The sequence below is a fragment of the Pipistrellus hanaki genome (assembly GCF_964339955.1).
Source record: "Pipistrellus hanaki genome assembly, chromosome: 4".
Classification (NCBI taxonomy): Eukaryota; Metazoa; Chordata; class Mammalia; order Chiroptera; family Vespertilionidae; genus Pipistrellus; species Pipistrellus hanaki.
The window spans coordinates 8,363,517-8,377,209 of record NC_140506.1 but is presented as its reverse complement, the minus strand read 5'-3'; the positions used below and the strand labels follow the sequence as shown (position 1 = coordinate 8,377,209).

Here is a 13,693-nt window from a genome sequence, read left to right as displayed (position 1 = left end):
GGGTGAGTACAGGAGGCAACTGATCTCTCTCTCTCTCTCTCTCTCTCTCTCTCAAATTTAAAAAAAATAAAATGGGTGAGGATTTCAAAAAATGGGCAAAGAACACAAAGACAGTTCTCAAAAGAAGACACACAGACAGCCAGCAGACATGAGAAAATGCTCAACATCGTGGGAAATTCAAATCAAAACCACAATGGGATTTCACTTCACCTGCAGAACGGCTGTCATCAATAAGCCAACAAACCAGTGTTGGCAAGGATGTGGAGAAACAGGAACCTTGGTGCACCGTTGGTGGGCCTGCAAATTGGTACAGGCACTGTGGAAAGCATTATGCAGATTCCTAAAAAGACTAAACACAGAACTACCCTACAGCCCAGCAAACCCATGTCTGGGTATATGTGGGAGGAAAATGAAAACGCTAGCTGCCCAGTCTTACGTTACCCTCTGCAGTGTTCCTACCCAAAACGGAGCCAACAGAGCATTCTCCCTCTTTCCTTGAATAGCCCTGGGAAAATAAAGGATTGTACCAACCGAGACCTACGGAAGGCACCGGGACCATTAGGGGGGCAACACCTGCTGAGCCAGTATTGTGTGCCAGGCTCTGTGCTAAGCACTCACCACCACACCACACGAGCTAAAGCCAACACTCTGGCTGAGAGCACAGGACGCAGTGCAACTGAGAGCCATGGGAGCTGAGGCTGTGAATGAAGGCGAAGGAGGGCTTACCACCCCAGGGAGGCGGCAGAAACCAAATCTCAGAGGAAGTGTTAACTAATGAGCAGGCTTTCGAGGGGCAGGACAGAGCCCGGATGCATTGCAAAGAGAGAGAACAGTGTGCCAAGGCCTGAGAGTCCTTGGTCTATTTGAGGAGATCACCGTGGCCAACGTGACTGAAATCCGACCCGCAGAGCACTGCATTGCTTCAACCTGAGCCCCAAAGCCAAATCAGGCCCCAAAGCTAAATCAGGCCTGAGCACTACAGAAACACCCTGCCCAGCAGTGGCAGCAAAGGCTGGGGGCGTGGGGGTGACGTGACCCAATCCTGATCGTTTCAGATGCCTTTACCGAGTGATGCCGGGAACTCGGTGCATTAAGACACAGCCATCATTATTAAACAAAGCCCAGGCGTTTCAGTGGTTCCGGTTCCATCACACAGCGAGGGTCAGACCTGATGTGGGGCGGGGACTGCGAGAAAGCTCCTGGTTTTCCATGAGGCGGCCGTCAGGAGAAGGCTGTTCCTGGCAGGGAGACTTGGCATGTGCTCCACAGTGCTCCCTTCTCACTGGCACTTAGGTGGCACCTGCCTGCACACGGTCAGTGCGAAAGCACCACGCATGCTCCTCCCTCTCCCCTCTCTCCCCCCCTTAACTCACTGATCAGACCTTCAGCCTGATTCAGCCTCTTCCTGGTCAAATGTTCCAAGTCTATTTAAGTCTCGCTAACCGGTTTCCAGGGGCAGGGCTGAGCCCGGATACGTTCGGCCCTAGCCAGTTTGGCTTCGTGGATAAAGTATCAGCCTGCAGACTGAAGGGTCCAAGGTTCAATTCCGGTCAAGGGCACATGCCTGGGTTGCAGGCTCGATCCTGGCGGGGAGAGGTGCGGGAGGAGATGGGTATGCAGGAGGCAGCGGATCCATGATTCTCTCTCAATGATGTTTCTATCTCTCTCTCCCTCTCCCTTCCTCTCTGAAATCAATAAAAATATTTTTTTAAAAGAAGTCTTGAGCTCTATCACTCACTTCAAGCTTTATGATCAATAATAATCCTGTACACTGTGTCCAAAGGACCTTTCTGTAGCGGGAAGATTATGAGCGCAGCTGAGCATGCCCAGTGCGGGGCTGCCTTCCTTTCTAAGTAGTCTCGAAGGTCCAAGAGCTGGACAGGAAGGCTGGGAGCTGTCCTGTGTGCACAGCACCACGACATGGGACAGCCCGCGAGGCCCTATCCTGAGGTTACCTACATCAAGTGAAATTCCAGCCTTCACCCGATCGCCCATCCCACTCCTGGGGTCCAGGTGATGGAACTTGTATGTGGTACAGAATCCCAGGCCGCACAGTCATTAGCTGGCTCCAGAAACATTTCATCCCACATACATCCCACACGCGTGCAAGGTCACTGCCTTCCCCGGCCCCCTGACCGATGTGCCCCTGGGAGAAAGGCAAGGTTCCCGAGTCCGTTAGGTGGTAACCCGAAACAAGCTGGCTGGCCGTGTCCCTCTCAGCACGCTCATCCACCCGGGCCTCCAGCACGGCCACGAGGACTCGGTCTAAGGAATCTCAACTCGGAGAACTTCTGACATTTAACTTAATCTCCTCTGGACCCAACTCAAGAAAAGCCTTAGAATAACTCTGCCCTAAGATCTTTCAGGAGCTGGACATGCCACCAGGTGACCCGTGCAGAGGCTCAGGACATAAACCTGCAGAGGTCCAGGCGAGGACACTGCTGCCCTAAGGGCATTTGGGCCTTCACGTGAACTTTTCCTTCTTTTTTCTTAGTGCTCACGCTTTCCAGTTTCAGTCCCCAAGGGAGGTAAAAGATGGTCAAAAAGATCACCTTCCTCCTTATAACAGTCTCATTAACATTTCTTTTTTTGTTCTCAAAAGAAGAGAAGTAACAGAAAGTCCTTTTCAGGCCAGCTCTCCAAGTGTGAGCTCCGGACCAATGCACGGGTCTCTCTGTCCATCTAAGGTGCTGAGGCGATCATAGCTTCAGAAGAGGAACAGAATAATAAAACTTCTTCAACTGTCTGCTTTCAGACTGTCATTCTGGGGTGGCTCCATTGGTGAGAGTGTAGTCCTGATACTACGGGTTCACTCCCCGGTCAGAGCACATACAAGCAGCAATGAATGAACACATAAATAAATGGCACAATAAATCGATGTCTCTCTTTCTCTCTCTCTCTTTCTCCTTCCCCCTGCTCCCTCTCTCTAAAAATCAATAAAAACATGTCCTCAGGTAAGGACAAAAAAAAAACTTGTTATACAATTTGACTTTCTAATAAAGTACACTTACTATAAACTACTTATTAAAAAAATAAGAAATCACAGGGGTTAGGCCCTAAAAGTCAGTATGTGTTTTATATGAGAAGTCTTCTCAGTGGATAGAGTTTAAGCCTGCAGACTGAAGGGTCCCAGGTTCAATTCCGATCAAGGGCACATGCCTGGGTTGCGGGCTCAATCCTCAGTGGGGGGCAAGGCAGGGGAGGGAGCGGGGCGGGGGGTGGGGGAGGAAAGAGGTATGCAGGAGGCAGCTGATTAATGATTCTCATTGATATTTTTATCTCTCTCTCCCTCTCCCTCTCTGAAATCAATAAAAATATATTTTTTTAAAAGAAGTCTTGAGCTCTATCACTCACTTCAAGCTTTATGGTCAATAATAATTCAGTACACTGTGTCCAAACTATTCTGTTCTTTAGGAAGGTCTGGCTTGACTACATCTAGCTTCAGGGCCTCCGTTACTCCCTGAACCAATGTTCTAGCACCCTCTACTGGCCACTTGTCGCATCTAGTCAGCAGCTGCCTTTCAAAGGTCAGATGGCACAGCAAGGCCATCCACCCCTCCCCCAAGCCACCTGTGCAACAGCCGAGCCAGGCCAGGCGCCACTGCCACAGAGGACAAATCCTGGGCCTCTCCCGCACTGCTTGTTCACGAGTCCTGTCCCGCTGGCCTGGGCCCCGGGCTGGCCTGCTCTGCACGCACCTCCAGGCCTCATTTCTACACACACAGGCTCTTCAGGTGCTGAGCGCACAGGGGGCCTCCTGCCGGCTGCTTATCCTGCCATCTCAGGTGGGATGGGGGTGTCTGGAGAGACCAGCCCACCTGTCAGGTCTCAGCTGGACACACAGGACAGAAAGAAGAGTGGGAGGCACATATTGCCTTACAATAGGGGTGTCGAACTCAATCAGAGAAGGGGCCAAAATCTAAAATCCAGCCTAAATCTCGGGCCGAATGGTTTACTGAACAGTCATAAACTGACAATGTCATAAACTGACAGCGGAGTGCAGTGATGACAGCGCGGTGCGGGCCACATTGCAAGGCCTGGCGGGCTGGATTTGGCCCGCGGGCCTTGTGTTTGACACATGTGCCTTACAAGTTCATGGATATGATCAAAGTCTTGCCCTTGGGATTATCACAGCAGATTAGGAGGATGGGAGGGGTTGGAAGGGGAAGGGGATTAGAAGAGAACTTCTCCTTTCCCAGGACTTAGGACAAAGCAACTTGTAATTGCCCAGTCCCCCACAGAAAGCGAGGTTCCATTAATAGGACCTAACACAAGGAGCCATAAGCCCTAAAAGATTTCAGAAAAGAAAAAAATTAGAGTCATCACAGTATTCTTAGTCGATAACACATGGAAAGAACATAAGAAGAGAAGAGCTGCCCGGCTGGCGTGGCTCAGTGGCTGAGCATCAACCTATGAACCAGGAGGTCACAGTTCAATTCCCGGTCAAAGACACAGGCCCAGGTTCTGGGTTCGATCCCCAATGAGGGCCTGCAGGAGGCAGCCAATGAATTATTCTCTCATCATTGATGTTTCTATGTATATAAAAGAAGACAAGAGCTAAGAATATAAAAGGTGGAGAGTTTCTTCACTCCCCTATCTTGCTAGATCAAGTGAGTGTTTATTGAGTAATAAGTGCTTATTAGTTTGACACCATCATCTGTTGAGGGGAAAATATTCTTTAGAAGAGGATGTAATTACTAGAAAGTAATTCCTGATATCCAAAGGGCACACAATTTGGTCACAAAGACCAAACATGTCAAAGGACGTAATTAAAAGTGACAAAGTGCCATATCCTTTAGTAAAAATGCATGTACTGGAAGTTACATAAATATACACACAGCCAAAGCTCCTCTGTCTTTCTCTCTCACATAGGAAAAAATGATCATCAAAATACTAAAAATAGGCTCATCTCCAGTGGGACTTCCGATCTGTACTTCTTTCCCTCCCTATTTTTCAGTTCCGTTTGAATTTCCTATAATAAAAAGGCAGCATCTCAACAAAAAGAACAGAAATAAATTAAAAACCAATTTACCACGGGTATAAACATAGAAAATTATGTACAAATACAACCTTGTAATAGACTGTGATCTATGAACACAGATAAAAATACACAGAAAAAAAAAAAGACTGGAAGCAAATAAACCAAATTACTAATGCCCGCTGCTCTCTAGGGCTGTGGTGATTTTGTCTTTCCTGCCTCTCCTGTGCTTTCTTACTTTCTACAAAGCAAGTCGACCTTCCCTTGAAGAAAGGCTCTCATGCAGCAATGACTGACCCTGGTCCGAAGAGGTCCTAGCACAGTGCTGCGGGGCCGGGGCTGCACACACCTGGGATGAGGGCGGTGCTGATGAGAATGTCCACCTCCTTGCACTGCTGAGCGAACAGCTTCATCTCGGCCTCGATGAACTCCTTAGACATCTCCTTCGCGTACCCGCCCTGGCCCTCGCCGGACTCCTTCAAGTCCACCTCCAAGGGCTCGGCACCAAGAGACTTGAACTGCTCCAAGGCCGCGGCCCTGGCGATCGTGGAGGGAAAGCAGCGGTTATTTTAGGCCCTTAACGCGGAACCAAGGTCATCATTCACGCAGGCATTTGTTAAAAGAAAAACTGTATATTCAAAAGTGGAGACTTCCTTTTGATGTCTCTGATTGGACTGTTTCAATGTTTTTCTAAAGGGAGTTCATGCTTTCATGATAAGAATTTTTTTTGAGAGAGGAAGAAAAAACTACAGAGAATCCCAAGTTCTTAGTTAACTTAGAAAAGGAATGTCACTATTGCCATCTCTAAGAATGGATTGTCTCAGGGGCTCCATTATCAATGATGATGGGAGTTCTGACCTACATTAAGATTTGTCTTCATTCAAATCAGTCAAGTGGAGGTTTTCATCTGTAAATGTTCTGACTGAGAGGGATTTTTCCCATATAAATGACTTTTACTTAGGCATGTTTTACAGGAGTGATCTTTGCCCATAGTCCTCATTAAATTGTGTTTGAAAAAAGCAACCTGTGAATGGTATAAATGGCAAATGTAAAAAGCCAACACATTCGAATTATGTAAAAATGTATTTTGTTATTAAAAAAAAAAAAAAAAAATGCTGGCCAAGCATTGCACACTGGCTAGAAACCCAGAGCCAACAGAGGTCTGAGCTCTGTGATAGACAGTGTTTAACACAACGACACCCATCCCTGGTGAGTCCCAAACTTCCCTGGTGACAACAATCACCGCAGCTGCCTGCTAACGGTTCACATTCCCATTAAATGGCAATCTCAGCCCAGGCAGGGCAGCTCAGCTGGATAGAGCATCATCTCAATAAACCAAGGTTGCAGGTTCAATTCTTGGTCAGGGCACATACAAGAATCAACCAATGGATGCATAAATAAGTGGAAGAACACATCAATGATTCTCTCTCTCTCTCTCTCTCTCTCTCTCTCTCTCCTTTCTTTCTCAGATAAATAAGTAAAAAAAAAAAAAATTTTTACAAACCTGAGTATGGTGTTAGTTTTCATAAAATAAAGCATTTTGTTTTATTTTGTTTTTTAAGTTATTTCTGCTACACCAAGTCTCAGTCCTTACATTTTTTTTTCCACTAAGTAATACTTTTCCACTTGGAGCTCACTTTGAAAAAACTGGAACTATTTAAAGAGCTTATAGAGCAGCTTTCAACATGCTCCTTAAATTCATAAACTCTACGGACAGCACAACATCCACCTGGACAGCTCTCACCAGTGGGGCACTCACCTCGTGTCGAACCCTCGAACAATGGCCCCCATGGACTTGGCTGCACCTGCAGAGGCAAGCCCAGCAACGCCACCACCAACTATCAGAATCTAGGAAAGAGGGCAGAACCGGTGTCTTTTCAATGAAGTTCATTGTCAACGGATTCTGAAAAATCACCTGCTGGTAACTCTAGTGTCTGGTACACAGTTAGCGCTCAATGGTAAACCAGGCAGTGCTGGTGGCGACCATCAGCCCTCACTCAACTTCCCTCCCTCCCTCCTTCCCTCCCTCCCTTCCTTCCTTCTTTCTTTCCTTCCTGCCTTCTTTCTTTCCTTCCTTCTTTCCATAGCAACAAGGAGTTACATTCCATTGACTGATGATAGACATTCCATTCTAACGACAGACAACTCTTTAACTGAAGGCCACCGCTTTTTATTTATTTTTTCCTTTTTACTGAATTGATTGGGGTGACGTAGATTAACATTATACTGGTCTCAGGTGCACAATTAATTCTATAAGACATCATCTGTACACCGTATTCTATAAGACATCATCTATAAGACATCATCTGTACACAGTGCGTTCACTGCCCCAAGTCAAGTCTCCTCCCGTCACCATCAATGCCCCTTCTATCCTCATCCTCCTCCCCCCAAGCCACTGCCGTAAAATTTATCAAAGGAACACTGCTGGCACAGGCCAACGACCTTCACTGAAAATAGCCTGAGAATCAGCAGCTCAGTGTCAAAGCTCAGCCAGCAAGACCCACAGTATGTGTGCAAAAGGTTAACGCGCTTCCACCCACAGTCCCAGTGTAGCAGCATTCTAGCTACCCCTCCCTCTCCAATGCTCAGGTCTGACTGTGCTCATCAAGTATCAAAATAAGTTGCAAAGATGGGTACAACCTCGGTGAGCCAGCTCTCTCCAACCCCGATATGAGCTGAAGAGCAGGTGATCAAGCACCTAATTTTGAACCAATTTGAACGGATTGTAGCTGAAACATAAAGCAATGTAATTAACCTCCCTAACCCTGGGAGGACCCGAGCCAAGAAAACCAAAGAATTCCTCAGAAACAAGAGTCTCCCCTGCTTCCTAAGAAACAAAATAAGGAAAATGTCTGTGGTGTGAAAAGTCCTATTATGCTTCCCAGTCAATGGAATGTAACTCCTTGTTGCTAGGGAAGGAAAGAAGGAGGGAGGGAGGAAAGGAGGAAAGGAGGAAGGGAGGGAGGGAGGGAGAAGCCACACACAGAAACTGAAGTTTATAAGTTCCTACCCACCCATCATGCCCACTCTTCCTTCCCCCTCTTTAAGACTATACTAGTCAACTGTGCTCCAGTTTGTTGGGGGGGGGGGGGGGGGGAGCGGGAGAAGGGGGACTCTACAGAAAAGGTGCGGGGGGGGGGGGGGGGAGACAGGAGGGAACAAACAGGCTCTGGGCTCCAAGGACACCCCCCACACACACACACACACACACACTGCTACTACAATAACATGAAAATCAGTGAAAATCACAGGAGGAGGCCAAGTCAGCTCAATCGGAAATAACAAAAGACTCGAATTTAAAAGAGGGAATGGCACTAGAATAAAGCGATGCAATCTTAGAGAAGGAATGTATTCTTTCTCTCCACCTGAACACTTGTCATTCTCTCCTCCCACCTGTTTAAAGCAATTAACTAGATTTCTCAAAGCTGATATTGGGGGTTTTTGTTGTGTTTTTTTGTTTTGTTTTGTTTTGTGGTGTGGTTTTGTGTGTGTGTGTGTGTGTGTGTTCATTTTTTTAGGTGTTTTACTTTGTGTGAGAACTTTGGGTTTATAATGACAAAGTACTTTAAAAGCAGGAAGCACCTTACAGACAGGTACACTACAGGTGGCTGACAACAGGTCAAGTCCTATTTCCTGTACCTTGCTGAAACCGCTTATACTGTCTGCGTATGCAGTGTTCAGGAGTCACACAGAACCCACTCTTTCACCTAGCCATGCCCACCTCTCACCCCTCTCCTCTGCTCTCGATGAAAGAAAGTGTACCGTGCCCCTGCCAAATATCCCAGTTATACCTCCTCCCATTTCCTGTCCTCATGACCCAACATTCAACAAAAAGTGAGGAAACCAAGGCAATGTTTTCAATGAACCAAAATCTCGCAATCATTGGGAAATCAAGAATTTTCTGGGGGGGAGGGGGAGAATTGGCTGAATGGTATCTTGAAACTGTTTTTTTTTAAATAGTAATAAATAGACTCAACAAAATCCCTTTTAGAATGCAAGTTAGTGCATCAAAAGCAGAGAGAGGACTCACGAGAACATCTGGAAACATCAACATGCTTTTTCTCGAGCAATCTTAAGCACTTGGCGGCTTCGCCATCCATCTGCACATGCCACAAGTCAGCCGTGAGAAGTTAACACGCAACAAACATGGGGAAATGGCTGTCTTCCTAATACACATACCCCCGCCTTTAACTAATTCATATGATGAAGAAACAGCAAACGTTTTCTCTACCTTAGCTGGAGGGACCTTCCCGGCAGCGGTGATCTGACCAGTAAAAAACCGTCCAAAGTGATTTGCTGCTAGGACCACGGCCTTGTAACTTAAAAAGAGAAACAAAGGCATGAGTCATTCCATCAAATGAGCAATTCCATCAAATGAAAGGCGTGAGGCTCATATAGCATCGTCAGTCACCAATTCCATGCTAATCATCAGAGGATAGAGAACATTTTATATGGCACCTGCTATGTGTCAAAAAACAGTTCCAAGTATATACACATATATACGTACACCTTTGACCTTCATGACGTCGTATGGATAGGTACAATTATTCTCTTCACTGCACAGGTGAATAGACTGACACTCAGAGATGAAGAGACTGGCCCAAGCCCCCAGCCAGTTTGGCTCCGTAGATAGAGCATTGGCCTGCGGACTGAAGGGTCCCAGGTTTAATTTGGTCAAGGGCATATAAATGCCTGGGTTTCAGGCACAGTCCCCAGTGGGGGCGTGCAGGAGGCAGCTGATTAATGATTCTCTCATCATGGATGTCTCTATCTCTCTCCCTCTCCCTTCCTCTCTGAAATAAATCAAAATACTTTTTAAAAAGAGAGAGAGACTTGCCCAAGGTCCCTCAGCTAGTAACCGGCAGAGCCAGAAATATGACCCAGCGTCCTGCCCAGGAGGCATATGCCAATCCAGGACGCTCCCAGGCCTCTCTCTCACAGACACGGCAGAAAGCTTGTTGTGATAAATGAGACATGAAGGAAAGACAAGAAACCGCTCCCATTGGTTTTCTTTGCGTGCTGAGACGACAGGTATTTCAAACTTTTTGTTTTACTTTATTAGATTGTCCACAGTTTCTTTGGTGACTACATAGCAGGTATAAGAACAAAGGGAAAACTTTAAAATTAAAACATTAGATTAGCAATGTGCTTGTACATAATAAAATTCCAATTCCAGCCTCAGGACAACAACAACAAAAAAACACACTTCCCCCGATCTCCCGGATTGAAAGCGTGGGATTTTGCGACAGTGACTTCAGCTCAAGTCCGGTTCTACCGCCCACGTGCTCTGTGACCTTGGGCAACCTTCTTGAATTCACTAATCCTTGGTTTCCCCATGTATAAAGCGGGGACAAAAATAAAACAAAATAAAAAACAGCATCTCTTAGTGTTGTCATGAAGACTAAATGAGATAATGCAGGCCAAGCACTTACCTGCGGCCTATCACAGTAAATGCTTGCTAACTACAAGTGTTTTTAGCTAAAGAAATACTCTATGCAACAAGAACTAGTAAATTATACCATCTTTTATTTAATAGGATATTTTTATCACATAACATTAATTTAATTTTCATACCATTTTACACTTTTGCACATTCTCACTCGGTAATAAAACACTCTATCTTACTCCTGTACAACTATGTAATGATAAACTCCACCCACTAGCTGACAATGAAACCTTTCCTTAATAATATCTTTATAAAATACTTGACATAATAATTGGTGCAAAAACATGCACTATTTTAAGTTAAATTACATTAAAAGCGGGAAATAATATTTTAGAGATTACAGGATGTGTTCATCTATTTCTGAATCCAATGATAGAAATTTTCAAAGAGCAAACGTGATAGTGATTCAAAGGCCACTGCAAGAATTTAATTTTGGAATTAATATTTTAAAAGATTCAGTTGCTATACTGGAAAAAATAACAAAAATGAAGCTGATTACACAGGAAATGTACAAGAAAGTGTTGATGGTAGGAAAAAATGTTAAAAGTGGGCCTGTTTTTTATGAGAATAATAAAACTCAGAATGAACATCAGTGAACTGAAACGTGTCTTCAATGTAAAGTAGCCGTGTGTGTGTGTGTGTGTGTGTGTGTGTGTGTGTACTATATGTGATTTAGACAGAAAATGACTTATCACATGTTGTGTAAGTATACTAGATGATTCATCTCAAACTATACCCTTCGCATATATCAACTCAGGACATAAGTAGTTTTTATTTAAATCCTGTTCCAGGGGTCCCCATAGATTTACATTGCAGCCAGCTCTGGGCCACAGTGAGTGGGATGGAGAACAGACATGTTCTGGACCCCCATCATCCCTCAGTTCATCTCAGGCCACTCTGCTCTTAGTGCAATTTCTTCTGTTGACTCATAATATTTCATTTGCTCAAAAGATTCTGCAGCTAAAATCCACTGATCTAAAGCTACCGGTTTTGATAAAGACCTTCTCAAATGTACATTTCACATGACAAAGTCAACTGCACCCTTAAAAGCTTACATTGTAGCCTGGTTAGTGTGGCTCAGTGGTTCAGGTCAATCCAGGAACCAAGAGGTCATCAGTTCGATTCCCAGTCAAGGGCACATGGCCAGGTTGTGGGCTTGATCCCCATTACCCCATTAGGGGGCGTGCAGGAGGCAGCCGATTGATGACGTCCCTCTCTCATTGATGCTTCTATCTCACTATCCTTCTCCCTTCCTCCCTCTTTTTCCCCTTCCTCTCTCTCTCTCTCTCTTAAAAAAAAAAAAAAAAAAAGGCAATAAAAACATATTTTTTAAAAGATTACATTGCACATTTTCTAAAAAAGTTTAAGTCCCTCATTGCCTCATTGCATAACATAACTCTTCTACAAACTAAATAAATATAACAAAAATGTATTGTGCTCCTTGGTCTATCATTTATATCACACACAAAAATGTCTTTAAACCAACCACTTGCCATATTACACGAAGGACAACAAAACGTGTTTTTACCTTTTCATTTTTGTTTATTGTGTCTTATTTACATCCACAGTGAATGGCTGGCACTCAAAGCAGAGTCTGTGGCATATCTGATACACTACACCTAAGATATAAAATCTAAGAAGGCTTTCAGCTCATCGGTCAGAATTTACTCAGGTTAGTCTTTATTTTATTTTTTTTAAGCACTGTTTCTTTGTGGGGTTTTTTTGAACGTTTTCACTTGTGGGTGCCTCATTCATACTAGCAAATTGTCACTACGAATAGTTTTCATGCTTAAAATCTAATTGAGCCGAGACTGGTTTGGCTCAATGGATAGAGCGTCGGCTTGGGGACTGAAGGGTCCCGGGTTCGATTCCGGTCAAGGGCATGTACCTTGGTTCCTGGCACATCCCCAGTAGGGGGTGTGCAAGAGGCAGCTGATCGATGACTCTCTCTCATCGATGTTTCTAACTCTCTATCTCTCTCCCTTCCTCTCTGTACAAAATCAATAAAAAATATTTTTTTAAAAAAAAATCTAATTGAGCTCGTTTCTTAGCTGAGCTGATTTCATAAGCACCATCTGATTTCCAGACTTTTCACCCTCTCCAGCCAAGTGAGCAACACAGCGCCGTCGGGGAGCTATTCCTGTCCCTCCCCCGGGGCAGGCAGACTGTGCAGCCAGCCAGTCCTCCGGGCAGAGCGGCCCTGGGATCCTCACACAGCACTGCGGGCAGCTGGCACACGCATCGGCGCTCTGGCAGGGCAAGTTCACTGCCCTCTCGGCCTCAGAGGTTAGAGGACACAGCTAGCCTTCAGTTAGCAACACGGGTTTTGACACCAGATGTCTGCAAGTGCAGACATTTTTCCTATTCATTAAATATTTCATGAATTTATGGAAGTGAAACCTAATTAAAATGGTGAATCTGCTAATGTGATTCTGCTATACTAGACTGAAGCATGAAACTGTCAACATCCAACCATTTTTACTATAAAACAGCAATTGATGTTAACTAAGCTGATTGTGGTAATCATTTCACAGTATATATGTATCAAGTCATTATGTTTATACCTTAAACGTATGCAATATTATGTGACAATTACAGCTCAGTAAAGCTGGGGGGGAAAAACCAGTAATTTCAACCTAACATATGCATGTATACACACATATATGAAATACAGTAAATTCTTCATACAAATAATCTGACAGTCATTTTCTTTGCTGCAAGAAAATACTACTTGGCCCTAGCCGGTTTGGCTCAGGATAGAGTGTCAGCCTGCGGACTCAAGGGTCCCAGGTTCGATTCTGGTCAGGGGCATGTACCTTGGCTGCGGGCACATCCCCAATAGGGGATGTGCAGAAGGCAGCTGATTGATGTTTCTCTCTCATCGATGTTTCTAACTATCTCTCCCTCTCCTTTCCTCTCTGTAAAAAAATCAATAAAATATATTTTTTTTAAAGAAGAAAATACTACTTGCCTCCTGCCCAGGAAGATGACAAAGGAGAGTACAACAGAGTACAGTGTGAAGAGCCGTTTCCTACCTGATGACGGGGAAACAATGAAAAGAGTCTTGCCCAGCCAGCATGACTCAGCAGTTGAACATCAACTTATGAATCAGGAGGTCCCGGTTTGACTCCCAGTCAGGGCACATGCCCAGATTTCGGGCTCCATCCCCAGTGTGGGGCGTGCAGGAGGCAGCCCATCGATAATCTTCTCTCATCCTTGATGTTTCTCTCTCTCTCCCCCTCTCCCTCCCTCTCTGAAATCAATTAAAG

General features: G+C 45.1%; 1 protein-coding gene across 3 annotated transcripts in view; it reads right to left on the bottom strand.

Moving 5' to 3' along the window:
* NNT (nicotinamide nucleotide transhydrogenase) overlaps positions 1-13,693 on the bottom strand; it is a 77,049-nt gene that overhangs the window by 49,416 nt on the left and 13,940 nt on the right. For all 3 annotated transcript variants that reach the window (XM_084881669.1, XM_084881670.1, XM_084881668.1), the window contains exons 5-7: positions 9,210-9,297; positions 6,738-6,826; positions 5,328-5,515 (exon numbers count right to left, since the gene is read on the bottom strand). In XM_084881669.1, the coding sequence (XP_084737795.1) occupies positions 5,328-5,515; positions 6,738-6,826; positions 9,210-9,297 (365 nt within the window). The remainder of the gene's footprint in view (positions 1-5,327; positions 5,516-6,737; positions 6,827-9,209; positions 9,298-13,693) is intronic.